General features: G+C 38.1%; 1 protein-coding gene across 2 annotated transcripts in view; it reads left to right on the top strand.

Moving 5' to 3' along the window:
- The window catches only part of LOC103024277 (latent-transforming growth factor beta-binding protein 2), a 164,604-nt gene that overhangs the window by 69,030 nt on the left and 76,973 nt on the right, over positions 1–18,601 (top strand). For both annotated transcript variants that reach the window (XM_049463974.1, XM_049463973.1), the window contains exons 5-8: positions 471–641; positions 9,134–9,337; positions 13,728–14,014; positions 18,334–18,436. In XM_049463974.1, the coding sequence (XP_049319931.1) occupies positions 471–641; positions 9,134–9,337; positions 13,728–14,014; positions 18,334–18,436 (765 nt within the window). The remainder of the gene's footprint in view (positions 1–470; positions 642–9,133; positions 9,338–13,727; positions 14,015–18,333; positions 18,437–18,601) is intronic.

The following is an 18,601-nucleotide window of genomic DNA, read 5'->3' as shown; positions in this document are numbered from 1 at the left end:
AAGGCCTCTGTTTTGGTTCTTTCCCCTCAATTACAAGGCAACAGGAGTTGAACCTGTTCCCACCATTACACACAGCTTCCCTTCCAACCGCAAACAGATACACATAACGCGCACACTCACAAAAGGAACACACACACACCCACACACGCTCACAGACACACAAACGCCTTATCCTCATGATAAAGTCAGCTGGAGCTGGGCCCAAGCTTTTAACTGGCCTCTCTCCTCCTCTGGAGAGTTTTCGCAGTGACACATCCTTCCACCAGCTGCAGCGTGCCACTATCCAGGCACTGGACTACACACACACACACACATTTACGGGCATACACACTTCCACTGTTATAAACCTCGGTTCTCGCCGTGCTCGGAGGAAGGGAGTGTGCTAGTGGTGAAGATGCAGCAGCTGTATTTCACTCTTCTGTTCGTCCAGCTCTTCCTCTCTCACTGCCTCTCTGGTCTGCCGTTTCCAGGAGCCAATCTGACGGCCGGCGTGGACCGCATCAAGATCATCTTCACGCCCATGGTGTGTCGGAGGACCTGTAGCGGGGGGCGCTGCTACAACAGCTGTGAGCGTGGAGACAAAACCACCGTATACAGTGAGAACCAAGGCCCAGCACCCAAAAGCCAAGGCTTCAGACTCTGTAAGTGCTGTATGACTCTCTCCCCCTCTCTCTCTCTCTTTCTCTTTATATATTTTTCTCTTGTTTGTTCTCTCTACAGTTTTGTCACAAGCCCTTTATGTCACTACTTTTTTTAAAATTCCATTTTGACAACATTGTGGGCACAAAAACAATAGTTAGTTACAATGTAGTTGCACGTTTTCCAGGTTATCTCTTTCTCTTGCTCTAGCTTTCAGTTCAGTTAATTCAAATTTGTGACTGTGTTGTTATATATTGTTAGCAGGGTTGCCAGAACATTAGCGCATTTTACAGACATTTTTTGGCATCCCTGCTGCCTGTAAATTACCATATTTGGCAACAATAAATCAGCATAACAAAAGTAATTTGGTGTAAATTACAGAAAATATTTTTCTTTTTTAATAATAAATATTAAATATGTTTTTGTTCTCTTTAACGGCCAGTGATCTTAAATCGGAATCTACAGACTATTAAAAAGGTCATTCATGTATTTCATTCCATCCTGATTTTTTTCATAAAATCACAACACACTTCTGTAACTCTTGTCATTTTAATATGATATTCCAGAGGAAACAAAACTATATAAAATGTTTTCTTAAACATTGCTTAGATTCTAGGTTCTCAGTAGATGGAAACAGTAACAGGAATAATAATAATCCAGGTAATAATAAAAATAAAAATGATGACAATATTAATCATTTAACAAGCAAACAAATGATTCTTATTAAATAATATTATTAAAGTCTTATATTGCTCTCACTCTCCTGGTCTCTCTGTATTTCTCTCTCTCTCTCTCTCTCTCTCTCTCTCTCTCTCTGTCTCTCTCTTGTCATGGGTTATGTACTAGGTGTGATTTGTTTTATGTAATTCAGCTCAGTTTGTCTCTGTTGTTATGAGACACTCTTCCTGGTGTTTAAGCTGCACTAAGGGGAAACATGGAAAGACTGAAACTGAAATTCAGAGGAGTGAACATTTCCCTTCCTTCACTATTAAACAGTGAAACAGTGCCAAGTACAAAAAGGAGCTCTGTGGCTGGATTCATTTTTCACTGTTTACTTTTCCTCATAATCATTCCTCTTTTTTCAGACCTTGAAACAAGAGCCTGGAAATAAGAGACAAGTAGATTTCTTGCAGTTTTTGGCCAGTCATGATAATTACCCTATCAAATTATTGTTTATATGCAATATATAGACACAAGCTTTATTTTTACCTAGGGTTATTTTTTTTACCTTGATATTGCCCATTATATTTTTTCTTTAGCAAAGAGTCATATTAATGTGAATGTATGTTGACTCTGTGAAAACTGCGGTTTTATTTTATTTAGCCTAGCAGTGACCTTGAGGTGTTTAAAAACTCCAGCAGCACTGCTGTTTCTTATACATTAATTCCAGCGCATCACACCACTAACACATCATCACCATCAGTGTCCATCGGTGTCACTGCAGTGCTGAGAATTACCAAAAACCTTTCAGCTCCTCACCTTTGAGTAACAGGGTGAAAGAATGATACAATACAAAATGCAAAGAAACAGATACAGAAATACAGTCTGTAATTATAGAACCACAATGCTCCTGTATGATCAGTGTAGCTGAAAATGGGTAATGGGTCTAGAAACATAGATGCTATGCATGATTTGTGTATATCATTGGTATAAAATGTTATTAAAATTACATTACATTACATTTGGCAGACGCTTTTGTCCAAAGCAACTTACAATAGTGAAGTACAAAAGTAATAGAAGTTAAAGATAACACATTTTTAGATAGGGCTTAAAGGAGGTCGAAGGGAAATAATGGGATAGAGAAGTGAAGGAGGGGAAGAAGGAAATGAGGTCAGAAGTAGTTAGTGTGTTAGAGGTGTTAGGAGAGTAAGTGCTCTTTGAAGAGCTCTGTCTTCAGGAGTTTATTAAAGATAGCGAGAGATTCTCCTGATCTGATAGTGGAAGGTAGTTAGTTAGAGGTGTTAGGAGAATAGGTGCTCTTTGAAGAGCTCTGTCTTCAGGAGTTTATTAAAGATAGTGAGAGATTCTCCTGATCTGGTAGTGGAAGGTAGTTAGATAGAGGTGTTAGGAGAGTAGGTGCTCTTTGAAGAGCTCTGTCTTCAGGAGTTTCTTAAAGATAGTGAGAGATTCTCCTGATCTGGTAGTAGAAGGTAGTTAGTTAGAGGTGTTAGGAGAGTAAGTGCTCTTTGAAGAGCTCTGTCTTCAGGAGTTTCTTAAAGATAGTGAGAGATTCTCCTGATCTGGTAGTGGAAGGTAGTTTGTCCCATCATTGGGGAACTCTGTATGAGAACAGTCTGGATTGCTTTGTGTGAATGTTTGTTTGGTAAAGCGAGGCGACGTTCATTGGAGGAGAGCAGCGGCCCGGAGGAAGCGTATGCCTTCAAGAGTGAATGCAGGTAGGAAGGAGCCTGTTCTGTCATCACCTTGTAGGCAATAATAGTGTTTATCACATTTATTAATTGTAGATGTATCATCCAAATAAAAATACAGGGTATGTATGGTAATAGTGGTGGTGGGATATGGCTAAGCCACACATGTGGGTGTCCTCCCCGTCCCACGCTTCCTCCCGCTGCTCTGCCCCTTTGTGTATGTGTGGTTTACACCTCGCTTTGAACCTGACCATTAACCATTTAAAGCACTCCCCAGGAGAGAGAGTAATCCAGAGAGAGTGAAGTAGAGAGAGAAAGAGAGGGAGGTTTTACAGGGATTACATTAATGCCACTATTATCCACCTGGTTTATCCCAAAGCCAGCTCAGAGGGCCTGAGGAGAGGGGAACAATGCTGGAGGACGGGGGGCTTCCACACAGTGTGGTTAACGAACACATTTCAGACACAAAAGATCAGTTTTCAAAAAGATTTGGTGCTGTGCCAAATGTGTCCAATGGTGGGAGTACATATCAGTCTGTACACTTGCTTCTGTTTTTCATGTTTCATTAATATAACTTTCCTTACAAACTCTTTACACTATATGAACAAAAGTATTGAAAATACTCAATACTTTTGATAGTATTGAAAAACTGCTGATCCATTGTTTCTCCAAAAATGAGTATTGAAAATTATATTCTAATATAATTATATTCTAAGTTATTTTACTTATGTTTTAGTAACTTCCTCTAAAATCTTTCATTTAAAGTCATTGGTGTGATGATTATTGCAAATTAGTAAGAAGAGCATTATTAAGATCACATTTTTGGATGATCACCATCCCACTTCATCCCCATCATATAAGAGAACAAGGTTCACTGCTTCATAGCACAGTGTTGGGGGGTCGCTATACCCGTCTAGACCTCTACAGAGCCCCAACAATAAAAAAAAAAATTATATATATATATATATATATATATATATATATATATATATATATATATATATATATATATATATATATATATTTATATATTTTAAAGGTACAGATTATTGTTTAAGGCAATTTATATTAATATGCCAAAATCATGGAATAGCTGTGTAAACTGTGTAAACTGACCATGAAGTGTTACATTAGGAAGAGCAGCTTTTGGATGCACACTTGTATAAGTTGTAAGTTGATATCTTGTTGGTGTGGTTGAGAGATGATTAGTGTGCTCATGGCAAGGGGATGTGTATTATCAGAGTGAGGCCTGATTGTCGGTGCCTATTAAATGGGACATTCCATTTTTTGGTGTCTGAAGTTGTGCAGGTTTTTACCTTGATCCACAGTGTCACATGCATGCCAGGAATACATCATAGAAAAAGGCATTACCACTTACAGTGGACAGTGGAGTCGGTTATGATCGTGAACGGCAGTGTCTGGCTGGAATTGTCCATGCAAACAGAGAGGTGATCTGTATTTTAGTTAAAAAATTCTTAATAAATAGACCATAAATGCTGCAATTTTTTTTGGAATTAAATATTTGTGTACTGACTTGCATTGAAGGGTTTTTTCATTTTCCTGTTAAATTTTAACAAAACAAAAATTGTGTGAGGCAGTAATGATCTGTAGTTTTACTGCGGTTGAATTCTGACTTGAATTACTGATGTTTTGAAATTCTGCTGATCATAAGAGCCTAAAATGAGTCTTTGACGTGTGTTTTGTAACCACACACATCGTCCCTGTCTGTATTATTCATGGAGATTTAATGCATTTGCTTGAATTACGAATGTATAAACAGGTTGTTTTTCAGATTTATGCTCGCATTAATAGATGTTTGGAACATGTCAGGGTACTCCAAACACATCATTGGTTTGGCAGTGCATGATGTGCAAAACTGCATTCCTGGCACCTAACGGCATTTGAGCAATGCGAGAGCGTCGGATTGAGTTTTTCTCTTCACGTTTTTTACGTTTTATTAAAACCCTGTAAAACACAAATTTCTCCACTTGTCCTGGGCTTTTGATGTAACTGGTGTTCCATTAAGGGTGTGAGGTGGCAGGAAAACACTTATCTCACGCTAGAGAAATGTTCAGACCTCCAGTCTGCGTAAAGAACATAGCTTCCTCAGTTCTCAGTGTCCAGCAGTTACTGTACTCCTAAATTTAGACATGGCCTACTTCTGCTGGCTCTGTTTGGAGATGAGCAGAGAAATCTGGTGGCAGTTAATGGAACAAGAGACCAGGGGAGGGGGTCCACTCACAAACACACACTGAAACAAGACACAAACCAGTGTGCCTGCGTGTGGTTCCTCTGCTGGAGAGAGTAAGAGATCCGGAATTCATGTCACAGAATAGTTCCTGCCCCACGCTGAGCTGCTGAGCCCACTAGTGAGGCTGCATTAATTACTCGCTTTGATACTCTGGCCAGTCTGTGATCATTATGCTGCTTTCTCTCTCTATATTCCCTGTTCTGTCTGTGTCTGTCTCTCTGTTTCTCTTTAATCTGTCTCTGTCTCTTATTTCCCCCTCTACTCTCTCTCTACTCACTCTATTAACCCTCAGTTCTCTCTACTGACTCTTATTTACTTCTCAGTTCTCTCTACTCACTATATATTAACCCTCAGTTTTCTCTACTCACTCTCTATTAGTTCTTAGTTCTCTACTCACCTTCAGTTCTCTTTCCTCACCTTCACTTCTCTCTACTCACCCTCTATTATCCCCCTTAGTTTGCTCTACTCACCTCAGTTCTCCCTATGCACTTTCTATTAACCCTCAGTTCTCTCTACCCACTTCAGTTCTCTCTACTTATTAACCCTCAGTTCTCTCTACCTTCGGTTCACTCTACTCACCCTCAGTTATCTCTATTAACCCTCACTTCTTTCTACTCACTCTATTAACCCTCAGTTATCTCTGTTAACCATCACTTTTCTCTACTCACTCTCTATTAACCCTCAGTTCTCTCTAACTTCAGTTCACTCTACTCACCCTTAGTTATCTCTACTAACCCTCACTTCTCTACTCACTCTCTATTAGTTCTCTCTACGCATTCTCTATTAACCCTCAGTTCTCTCTACTCACCCTCTATTAACCCTCAGTTCGCTCTACTCACCTCAGTTCTCCCTACTCACCTCAGTTCTCTCTACGCATTCTCTATTAACCCTCAGTTCTCTCTACTCACCTCAGTTCTCTCTACTCACCCTCTATTAACCCTCAGTTCGCTCTACTCTCCTCAGTTCTCCCTACTCACCTCAGTTCTCTCTACGCATTCTCTATTAACCCTCAGTTCTCTCTACTCACCTCAGTTCTCTCTACTCACCCTCTATTAACCCTCAGTTCGCTCTACTCTCCTCAGTTCTCTCTACTCACCTCAGTTCTCTCTACTCACCCTCTATTAACCCTCAGTTCGCTCTACTCTCCTCAGTTCTCCCTACTCACCTCAGTTCTCTCTACGCATTCTCTATTAACCCTCAGTTCTCTCTACTCACCTCAGTTCTCTCTACTCACCCTCTATTAACCCTCAGTTCGCTCTACTCACCTCAGTTCTCCCTACTCACCTCAGTTCTCTCTACGCATTCTCTATTAACCCTCAGTTCTCCCTACCCTCCTTAGTTCTCTCTACTCACTCTCTATTAACCCTCAGTTCTCTCTACTCACCCTCTATTAACCCTCAGTTCGCTCTACTCTCCTCAGTTCTCCCTACTCACCTCAGTTCTCTCTACTCACCCTCTATTAACCCTCAGTTCGCTCTACTCACCTCAGTTCTCCCTACTCACCTCAGTTCTTTCTACGCATTCTCTATTAACCCTCAGTTCTCTGTACCCTCCTCAGTTCTCTCTACTCACTCTCTATTAACCCTCAGTTCTCTCTACTCACCCTCAGTTCTCTCTACTCACTCTCTATTAACCACCAGTTCTCTCTACTCACTCTCTAGACTGGCTCTTTACTCTTTACTACCATTGCCACTTTCTACCTATGCTCTTTTATTGTCTTCCCTTCCCTGCTCATTCTTTCTGTCTGCTGTCTCTGCCTCATTCTCTACTCTCTCTTCATACTCCTTCTACTTTTTTGTTATCTTTCCTCTCCTTTTCATTTCTTATTTTCTTTCTACAATTTCTCTGTATTATCTTTCTTCTGTTACTCTTTCACTTTTAATGTTTGTTTTCTCTTTTTTCATTCTATTCATACATACACTAACTTATCCCTATTTCTCACTATTTCTTTAATTTCACTCACTGTTGTTCCCTCATGCTTTTTCACTAGACACAGCAGTGCTCCTCAGATAGTGATGGATAGGAACATGTGTCTTCTTAAGGTCAACACACAGGTATTTTCACTGTTTTTTGACTAGAGAGCCTCAGTCGTTTACTGGCCGAGCTGCCTGGGCATTTTTCATTATGGATCTTTGAAGTCTGACTGCAAAAAGGTTGAGTTTAGGGTGCTCTGACGCCCCTGGTCGCAGGTATGTGGGGCATCAGGCCCTCCTGCCAAAACGATAAGGAGAATTAAAGGGCAGACAGAACACTCTGTCAAACTCCAGCTGTTGTATCATTCCATTGTTGCTCTCCATAGCGATATGATTGCAGTACATAAATCTCAGCTTACACAAAGGCACTGTCAGCTGATCTGCCCTGATGCTTTAGCTTGTAGATTTTAGATTGAGATCAGTGAGAATCAGTGTTTCTGAATCTCTCTATCAGTGGACAAATACTTTCAAAAAATAAAGGTGCTTCAAAGGGTTCTTTCAGCTCTTTCCGTGTTGCCATAAAACAACCACTTCTGGTTTTGTAAAGCTGCAGTTTCTAAGACTTTTTCTTTTACATAAAAAGCAGTAGTATTCCAGAATTTGGAGGGGACAAAATATTCCAATTAATAGTATCCTTGTTCTGGCACTGCCATCACTGCCACATACTAATAATAGAGTGATCTGGTAGGTTTGTTGAATGCAGTTACTCTCAAAATTTTGGCAGTATTTCATAAATGTAATCATTAATTTAACAGTATACACAAACGCACAAAATTTTACACACAGCAATTTATTTACATTGACCTGCATTAAAAGTGCTTTTCCACAGACTCTTCTTATAAATCCCCAAAAAACTGTGTACAGTTGCTATAAAGAATAATGGACCTTTTTCGTATTTTAGATTTGGTCAGTTTACTCTGCCAATCTGCCAAATGTGATACAATTTTTGCAATGTCCATAAGAAGCTAAAGACTACAGCACTGACAAATGTGCATAGAATTTCTGCCAATGGGTTGCATTGACAAATCAGAGATCACCCGTTATAATTATTACTGCTTTATGCACCTTCATTGGACTGTGGGTTATAATGCCTTTTTTATAATGGATTTCCAAATCCAGGAATATTACATGCACACAAGAACAAAAAAAAAATCAAGAAAAAAGGCCAAATATTTGTGATTAAAATGTGTAAAGAACCTTTAAATTGGTGAAACATTTTAAATTTCACAGTCATGCGTCTTGATTACAAAACTGGTTCTTTATGGAACCAAGAGAGTTTTACAGCTTTACATGCACAACATATTCTAAAAGTTTCACATGTCTGTATATTTTCCTGCCTATTCAGTTCCTCCAATTTACGATATCAATTTCTTCTGACCTCTTAAGTACCCCGCACATGTGCTCAGGGGGTCTGCAGGAGTTCAATGGTTTTCACATGAATCTGCCTGTTCATTGGCATACAGGAAGTTATTAGTGGTCCTCAGGAAGGCATTATTAGTTGAAGGAAGCAGAGGTCAGGCTAGTAACGTCTGCTCACTAATATGTGGACCATCTCAGTACGCTTCCCCAGAGGGCGAATTTGAGACTTCGTAAATCCTTTCCTGAACAGGAGCCGTGCTCATGAAGGAGGGATGTTGCCGTATACGCACAGCAGCCCACGTCAGGAGCTTTGCCACCCGCAGAAGGCCTCATTACTTTGCCCCCCTGCTTGCGCCTATTTGTTGTGACTCGATTTGGTATGAGGACACATAAATCAGTCCAATTAAAAGTGATGTTCTCTTGGTTTGATGCCATTCTGTGTCCTGGTTATGAATGTGTGAGCGATAGAGTACAGCTGAAACATCTTGTTTCCATGTTTGCTCCTTTTTAATACAAGTTCTTTCTCTCCTTTTGTCTTTTAGTCTTTTGTCAGATTCCATGTCTGAATGGAGGACGCTGCATTGGGCAGAATGAGTGTTGGTGTCCATCAAACTCCACAGGAAAGTTCTGCCATCTTCCAGCTCCTGCTCCCAGCAAAGCTACCCCCAGCAGACGGGCCAATAGCAACGGCGCACAGAACGGATCCTCCCACTCTATGTACACCCTGCCTCTGTCCAATCAGCAAGGTAAATAAGTTATTTTACATTGACTTTACAGTTGTTTTTAAGGTAGTCAGTCAGTGGTCCAGTTGTCTTTTAGGAAGTCAATCAATGGTCCATTTATCTTTTAGGTAGTCAGTCAGTGGTCCAGTTGTCCTTTAGGTAGTCAATCAGTGGTCCAGTTTTCTTTTAGGCAGTCAATCAGTGGTCCAGTTTTCTTTTAGGCAGTCAATCAGTAGTCCAGTTTTCTTTTAGGCAGTCAATCAGTGGTCCAGTTGTCTTTTAGGCAGTCAATCAGTGGTCCAGTTGTCTTTTAGGAAGTCAATCAATGGTCCATTTATCTTTTAGGTAGTCAGTCAGTGGTCCAGTTGTCCTTTAGGTAGTCAATCAGTGGTCCAGTTGTCTTTTAGGCAGTCAATCAGTGGTCCAGTTGTCTTTTAGACAGTCAATCAGTGGTCCAGTTGTCTTTTAGGCATTCTATCAGTGGTCCAGGGGTCTTTTAGGCAGTCAATCAGTGGTCCAGTTGTCTTTTAGACAGACAATCAGTGGTCCAGTTGTCTTTTTGGAAGTCAATCAGAGGTCCAGTTGTCTTTTAGGCAGTCAATCAGTGGTCCAGTTGTCTTTTAGACAGACAATCAGTGGTCTAGTTGTCTTTTAGACAGACAATCAGTGGTTCAGTTGTCTTTTAGGAAGTCAATCAGTGGTCTAGTTGTCTTTTAGGCAGTCAATCAGTGGTCCAGTTGTCTTTTAGACAGACAATCAGTGGTTCAGTTGTCTTTTAGGAAGTCAATCAGTGGTCTAGTTGTCTTTTAGGCAGTCAATCAGTGGTCCAGTTGTCTTTTAGACAATCAGTGGTTTTAGGGAATCAAGATAATTGGCATTTGTTAGTCAGCCAGATATCAGGCTATATGTGATTGGTCTATTTCCTTAACTGATTTTCCAGCCCTGATATGCACAGTAAAAAAAAGCAATATCTCCCAAGTTAAATCAAATGATGTATACTTGATATATAAAGTATTTCTCATTGAGATTGTTTAGAGGTTATGTTGTTATTTTTATAAGGATAATACTTTTAAATGCAGATTTAAAATATATGTAAATTTGAGATGTTTCTCATAATTATCTTTTTATATTCAGAATAAGATGAGGCACATATCTTATGTTCTGAAATTCATAAAAAAAAAAAAAACTATAAAAGTCAGAATACTCCTCACCAATGCCAAAAATGCACGTGACTGAAAACGGTTATGTTTTTCATATTTTTTTGTATTTTCTCCAGTTTCTTCCCGTTAATATTAATTATTCGTGGTCTCTTGGCTCTTATTTCTTTCGCTCCTCATCGTTTATGCAACATTAAGTAGAAGCAGAAGCTCCTTCAGATGTTCTACAATGTGCTGCATTCCTTTCTCTCTTGCTGTGCGACCTCTGTACCATGCTCTAATAAGACTAATTCAGTGGCAGGGATCACATCTGGCTGCTGTTACATCACGGTACAAACATCTTAGTCTCTGTGTGGCAAGTGATGTACCTCGCTGATGAGACCAAGCCATTGGGGATGTTTTCTGTATTCTATCAGACACACTCTGCAACACCAGTGAGTTATGAAAGACATGGGATTACTAAGAAAGTTTACTTGACACATTTGGTGATGGACCTCCTGAGGTGTCAGATGGTCAGTGGCCAGGCATGCATTCATTACTGCTATTTATTAGAAAGGATTAACTTTTACTCCAAATCTTTTGCTTTATTATCATGAAAGGGTAAAAAGATTAAGGTGAATTTTAATCTTATGCTAGACAGCTGTATTCTATTTTATTCCTCCAAACATTCTGTGTGGGATTTATAACACATGGTTTTGTTGTTTTGTGTGTTTATTGGATGGCTAGCCGCATTTGATACTGTGTGAATGTCAGGGATTAGCTATTAAACTAGCTTTGGCAAAAACTGACTTTATTTGTTTAGGCTCATAGAACTAGCTAATTCAGGTCAATCCTCTTAAGGAATTTTAGAGAAAACACCACCTCGCCTCCTCCAGCATTCCTGGTTCACCGGGGTCTTTTGTCATGTGCTTTGTCTGCACTGTGTCAGCTTTGTTTTATTAGGAGCGTCGCTGCTTCTGACCCCACGTCAAAGCAGTTGAGCTGCTTGCTGTGAGTGTAGGTCAGGGATTTGATTGGTGAGGTGGACAAGGTAAAGACTGGAATGCAGCAAACATACTCAAAGAAACCCTGTTTAGGGTTTTATATATTTATATTTAGTAGGGGTGGGCGACATGGCTCTAAAATAATATCACGATATTTCAGGATATTTTTGCGATAACGATGTACTTGGCGATATAGGAAAACAGAAAAATAATTAATTAATTTCAGGAATATAGTATAATAGTATAACAGCATAAACATAATGTGGCAAAATAAATAATATAGCATAAAATAATATAATGCAGCAAAAAATATTGCAGTATATATAGTGCATGCATATAAACTGCAAACTAAGACAATTATACAATAAATACACTGTAAAAAGCACAGTAAATAATAGACTAATTTAAGACAGAACATCGCTATTATCGCGATGTGGATTTTTAATATCACAATATATTGTATACGATATAATATTGCCCACCCTAATATTTAGCATACTATATTAGCATTCTCCATTTAAAGAAAGCTTTACTAATGTTTCTTTAGCTGCTAATTTATTAATTTTTTTAATGGTACACAAAATTCACAATTTGGTTTACACTGCTTTTGGAGTCAAAAATCCATGAGGTTTTTTTTTTTCATTCATTTTGTAAATGAAAGACAGTTGTGCAATTATAATTTGTTCCACCTAGTGTTGTATAGGTGCATGATACTGGGAGAAAAACAGCATTGTAATATTTATTGCACTATTAACAAATAAAAAGAAATAGATAATCAGATGTCAGTGATCCAACATGTAAGAATATTAATAATGCCTTGTGTTAGAGTAAAATAATTGATATCGGTCAATATAATCCTTCTCTGTCAGAAATGTCCCATTCTTTCGGGAAATTTCCATTGTCACAAAAGCATAACATGACATGTATGCTTTAACTAGATTACATTGTACATGTGAACAGTCCATAAGTTAATAAAATGTAATAAAATAATAAAAATGAGAAGATAAAAAAACAGAGATAAAAAAAAGAATAAAAACAAGAGAAGAAACCAAACACACGTGAGCCATTCTGTGTAAACTCATCAGAAAATAAGTAAAGGACACGAGGGTAGAAAGGGACAATAAAGCTGCTTACTCACTAGATAACACCCCACATCTTAACATAGAAAATTTTTTATTATTATACAGTACCAGTCAAAAGTTTGTACACACCAGACATTCAGTGTTTTTTTTATTATTCATTTATTTTCTGCATTGTAGATTTACTCATCCAAGTCATCCAAACTATGAAGAAAAACATGGAATTATTTAGTAAACAATTTTTTTTATACAAACCAGAATATGTTTTATAATTTAGATTCTTTAAAGTAGCATCTCTTGATTGGATGACAGCTTAACACATCTTGTCTGGATTTTCCCAGTCAGTTTTATGAGGAAGAGTCACCTGGAATTCTGGCTTTCAGTTAACAGCTGTGCTGAACTTGTCAAGAGTTTATTACTTGAATTTCTGGCCTCTTAATGTGTTTGAGAGCATCAGTTGTAAAGTTGTGAAGAGGTAGAGTTGGTATACTGTGAATAACCCTATTTGAGTAATGTTCTAATCCAAATTATGAAAAATTTCAAGAACTTTGAAAGGGTCCTCAAGTGCAGTCAAAAAGAACATCAGAAACGTTCTGGATCTCATCAAGAGCACCCCAGGAAAGGAAGTTAGGTTCATCAGAGTTACCAGCCTCAGAAAGCAAGTTTACAGCACACAAGATAGGAGCACCTAAATGCTTCTCAGAGTATTTTGGTTTGTTTAACACTTTTAAGTTACTACATGATTCCTTGTGTACCATCATGTATTCAGTATTAATTTACAATGTAGGAAACAAATAAAAACGTTCTTGCATATTATACACAGTACATATAGAAATTGATACATCATTGACTTTACATATATCCCTAATGTACAGTCCTGCTACAAACCTGCGCTGGGCTTCAAATTTGATTTGATTTGAATTGAATGGAATGAGAGGCACTTCCAGACTGCCCTGTTCAAAGAGTAAAGGCGTCATTAAGAATGAGCTTGTGCACTTTGGCAGACCCAGAGTCTGTTTCACAGCTTGAAAACCAGACTGAAGTCTAATTGAATGAGATCTTTTTAAGCAGTTGGAAAAAACCTTAATGGCTGCACAATCAAAATGTAATTTGGTTACACTGACATCATGAAATCACTACAGTACTCAGTCCTGTAACAATGCTTTATTCACAAGTTTGTATTTTTTCCCCCCAGCCTCCATGCTTCCCTCACTGGTGAATGTGCATGTCCAGCACCCTCCAGAGGCCGAGGTTCAGATCCATCAGGTAGCACGGGTCAAACCAGGCCAACCTCCTGATGGGGCACATTCAGTGCAGCAGCGTTCTCAGCCTGTAAACGGCAACGGCAATGGGGTTGGGAATGGCAATGACCACTATGGTGTACACGTCAATGGACAGAACAACGGACACAGCCACCAGAGGCCTCATAACAGACACAATGGATATGTGGGAAGGTGCTTCCAAGAGACAGTGGATGGAAAGGTATGTAATATTTACATTAACCGCCTTAAAACTTTTTTTTTTTTTTATATATATGAATATGTAGAGTCTGGAGTTCTACATATGTGTTGCCAGGAGCAGCAATGTCCCAATTCGTACAGAGATTCAAGCCTTTTATGTTTACTGGCTTGTTTTTTTTATTTTTATTTTTTACTACAACTCTACAGGCCACCCACCAACTTTTATTATAATAAAGTCGTCACAATTACATTTGGCAACAATTTCACTTATGGTTTAGAATTAACTTGCATTATTTTCTCATTGGAACTGCATTGCATTTAAATTAGCATGTAGCCCCATGATCCTCTATTCTCTTAAACTCTCTCAGATTTAGCTAATCTGGTCTTGATTACAACACTAATGTGTGGATGAGAATTAGCATCCCTGAAGATTCAGCACTGATATATCAGATACAGATACTAGAACCAGACTTCAAATACTTATAAAAATATAATATATTCGTATTTGAGGCTTTTAATACTAAAGCATTAGCAAGATTTAGCTTAGCTTAGCTAAGCTTAGCACTGTAAGAAGTACAAAATAATTTAAATGAATATTCTTATCATAAAGTACAGCATGATCTCATCTCATGAAAACATCCACATAGTTTTTGTTATGATCTTGTCAAATGACTCAAAATAAAATCACCCAATTTTTTTTTTTAATACATTCAGGCTGTGTGGGCATTTCTGTGTATTTTGTTTAATATCAACAGCCAAAAACAACCAAATAGGTTAGATTTATTAACTGAAACAAAACAACCTATAGCCTTTGGCTGTTTCTATGTGAGATATAGATATGTTGGATAGCGATGCTGTTTTATGTGTGCACTCTTATTGCACTAAGCGCTTATCAAGCTAAATAGAGATTATACTTAGCCAGCTGGGTTAGCTTTTAGCCTTGAACCAGCTTCTTGTCTGCCCTTCTCCCTTCAGCAATTGGTCTAGCATTAGCTTTTAGCGTGTAAGTTTTTTGACTACTTGCTCAGTTTCCACCTACAGTTGTGCTTCACTCATGTCAGCTTTTAGCTGTAAAGCTTGTTAACTTGTAATAGCTTTTGCTTTTAGCCTTTAGATGCATTCACTAGTTAGCTGAATGTATGCATGTACGATTTGGGGGTATAGATGTTCTATTTTAGTCCTTTTTTCAGCTCTAAATTGTATAGGAGTGTTTGAGGTTCATTATTGGTGGGAAATATGACAATATTTGATTGTATTGTGATACATTTTGTTATTATGTATAATGATTAATAGAGTACACTGACATACTGTCCCATGACTTTAGCCATGTCCCATGGAAGCACATTTTGAATTAAATCACTACTTATATATAAATATGGGGTGGTGTTTGAACAGCAGTTTTTTAGAAGCTGCGTTAATGGTGCATTTTAAATGCATGTCAAATATTGCAATAAACATATTTTAGTAATATTTTTACAATATAATCAACACTTGGTTCACAGTATGCAACTTCCTGAATTCTTAGTATTCAATTATGCTTTGATAAACACAGTTCTTTAACATATATATGCCTTGTCAAAGAGCTTTAGTTTTATCTACAGTGTGTGTGTGTGTGTGTTGCCATATCTCAGGAAAGAAACCCTGCTTCCGATCTACACCCCAGTCGGAAATTAATTTACACACCCTCTGAAGTTTGGCACTCTCAAATTCCTGTTCCAGCAGTGGAGGTGTTGTGATTTGAGGCTGCGAGGGGCACCTACTGTTAAGCAGCGGCCCTGGCTATATAAATCAGTCTGGAAGTGGAAGAGATATGAACTGTAGCTAACATGATCCTTCAGTGTGGTTTGGTAACATTTCTGAACTCAAAAAAAAAATGTTTCAGGGTCATTATCAGAATACTGTGCTTTTTGAGCGTCATATGTTTAAGCAACAATGACTTTTTTTCTCAATTATTTTGACTATATTTAATATTTTAAAAGACTGTGCAGAAACAAATACATATTTTTCAAGCTTAATCACTTTTTTCTTTCACGTTTTATGTCCTAACAATTTTTACGAAATTGGTATTTCATAAAATCTCAGTTGACCTAGAGTTACAGATCATGGTCATGATCATGCTCATGGTGAAGTGTTCTGTTTCAAATATAAATTTTTATAATATTCATAATTATCTTGATATCTTACCATGACAGGGTGGACAGGTTATGCTTCACCTCAGCAAAGTATACAGACAATATGATAAATAGTACATGTAATATATATTAATATTTGCTAAACATACAGCAGTAAATGTTTTCAGTCCAGTGAAAATAAAACGGTAAAAAGGTTGTAATTTTACTGATATAAAAGCTTACTTTGTTAAATGGGTGCGATTATTCCAAGATGACAGGGTGGGCAGGGAATTCTCAGGCAACTTTAAGTAACTTAATACTTAAATAAACTTTTTGCGCCAGGAGTATAAGGCATAAGGTCACCCAAAAGCAGTGTGAAAGACTGGTGGAGAGCATGCCAAGATACATGAAAACTGTAAATTCAACCAGGGTTATTCCACCAAATATTGATTTCTGAACTCTTAAAACTTTAGTTGTGTTGTTTCTAAATAAATATGAACACATTTTCTTTGCATTATTTGAGATCTGAAAGCGCTGCATCTTTATCTTTATTTTGATCATTTCTCATTTTCTGCAAATAAATGTTCTCAATGACAATACTTTTACTTTGGGAGAATTTTAGAGAAAATTTGAAAGCAGTTTATAGAATAAAACAACAATGTTCATTTTACTCAAACATATATCTATAAACAGCAAAATCAGAGAAACTGATTATTTTGAAGATGTGTCTCTTATATGTTCTGTGGACATAGCAAAAATAAAACACCCCATATAAAAGAAAACTTTTACTTTTGTAAGAAAGTACTTTAAAGTGAAGGCTAACATTATCGTATTTGTATAATGATGTGTTTGTTCAGAGTAATTTTTTTTATCTTTATTGTTACACAGTTTGTGTTTGTATTCTGAAATTTAAACAAGTATGCAGCGGACACAAAAGACATGTACACTCTAAGAAATGTAAGTACAGATTTGTACTTAAAAGAGTACAAAGCTTGTCGCTGGGGCTGTACCTTATATTGAGGTACAAAAAAGTACCTTTCCATGAAAGTCCTTTTTTGTACCCATGGTTTTTGTGCCAGTTAAGATTATAAAGATTATAAACATTATCATCAACTAAATATGGCTCAAAAACTTGATGATGCAAAATTGACTGGCTTTCAAATAAAAAATTTGCAATTAAAATATATATTGTTTATTAGTACAGTGATGCAGAATACTGAATGTACCCTTTGGCTGGTTAAATGGTACAAATTTGTACTTATTGCTGTTAAAAATTACTTTGTACTTCAGAGGGAACAAATCTGACCCTGTAAAGACCAATATTGTACCTTGGAGGGTACAATTATGAAGAGTGTACCTTTGAGTACAAAAAAGTACTCTTATCGTACCTCTGTTTTTTAGAGTGTAGAAACAGAATGGTAAAAAAAATCAGACTGTAGAATTTAGCTTAAAGGATGATATAACAGTAGACATTTGATGGATGATGGTTAATTGTACTTGGATATGTCTTGGAAATGTGCCTTAATTGTCTCGGCCTGGCTAGTCAGTAGCCTTCACAAGAGAATGCTAACAGTACTTCTAGTGATTCAGCATTGTTTCCATTTCAGTCCGCACTACACGTCTACGTAATTAAAATACTGGCCTGTGTATTGAGTAAAGACAGTGGTGCCAGTGCCCTAGTAAGGTATTTGACACAGCACTGGCATGGCTGTCCCGTAATTCACGATTTAGCAGGAATTCAGCGGGGGCTGATCCTAATCTGCCCTCACAATTAGCTCAGAGCCCAGAGCGGTGTGCCAGGGGAGGAGAGTGTGGAAGGCGGAGGCTGTTTTTGTCCCCTCTAACCAGACTCAGCTGCTCCTCAACACAGACAGCACTTTCTCCATGTGAGGAGGCACGCTCTGTCTGTAAGTCGTTTCAGACACAGCAAGCTTTCCTACTTAGATATAGAGGAAAAGAAAGAAAACCTCTGAATCAGAGAGACAGTAATTCAGGACACTCCAGAAGAGAAGATAACCCCTGTGATTATTCTGGCGGCCTGCATTTTTCAACCAACGTCCTCCGAGGCTGGACTAGGCCTGGGTTTCATAATGTACCTTCGATGCCTTTTCCAAAGGCTTTTGTAACGTTTAGCCCCCTCGAATAAGGCCCTTGTGTTTGTTCAGCTCTGTAACAGGAGTCGATGGAATTCTGTGTTGTGCTATTGTGTGTTTGTGTGCTTGTGTTGCAGTGTGGGAAGCCTTTGCCAGGCCTTACCAAGCAGGAGGACTGCTGTGGCAGTGTGGGGGCTTCATGGGGTCTGAACAAATGCACCGAGTGTCCAAGCAAACCCGGTAAGACTTGCAAAGGCATGCATGCAAACACAGCAGTTCTGGGAGCTACATTAAGAAAATAAAAATAAAAAATAGATGATAATGACATAAGGACTTCATACCACATGCATAAGCACTGATCAATAGATTAGAAATGTGAGTAAATGTCAGCATTAACAGGATAAA

The sequence above is a fragment of the Astyanax mexicanus genome, chromosome 14 (assembly GCF_023375975.1).
Source record: "Astyanax mexicanus isolate ESR-SI-001 chromosome 14, AstMex3_surface, whole genome shotgun sequence".
Lineage (NCBI taxonomy): Eukaryota > Metazoa > Chordata > Actinopteri > Characiformes > Acestrorhamphidae > Astyanax > Astyanax mexicanus.
This window is presented reverse-complemented; position numbering and strand designations above follow the sequence as displayed.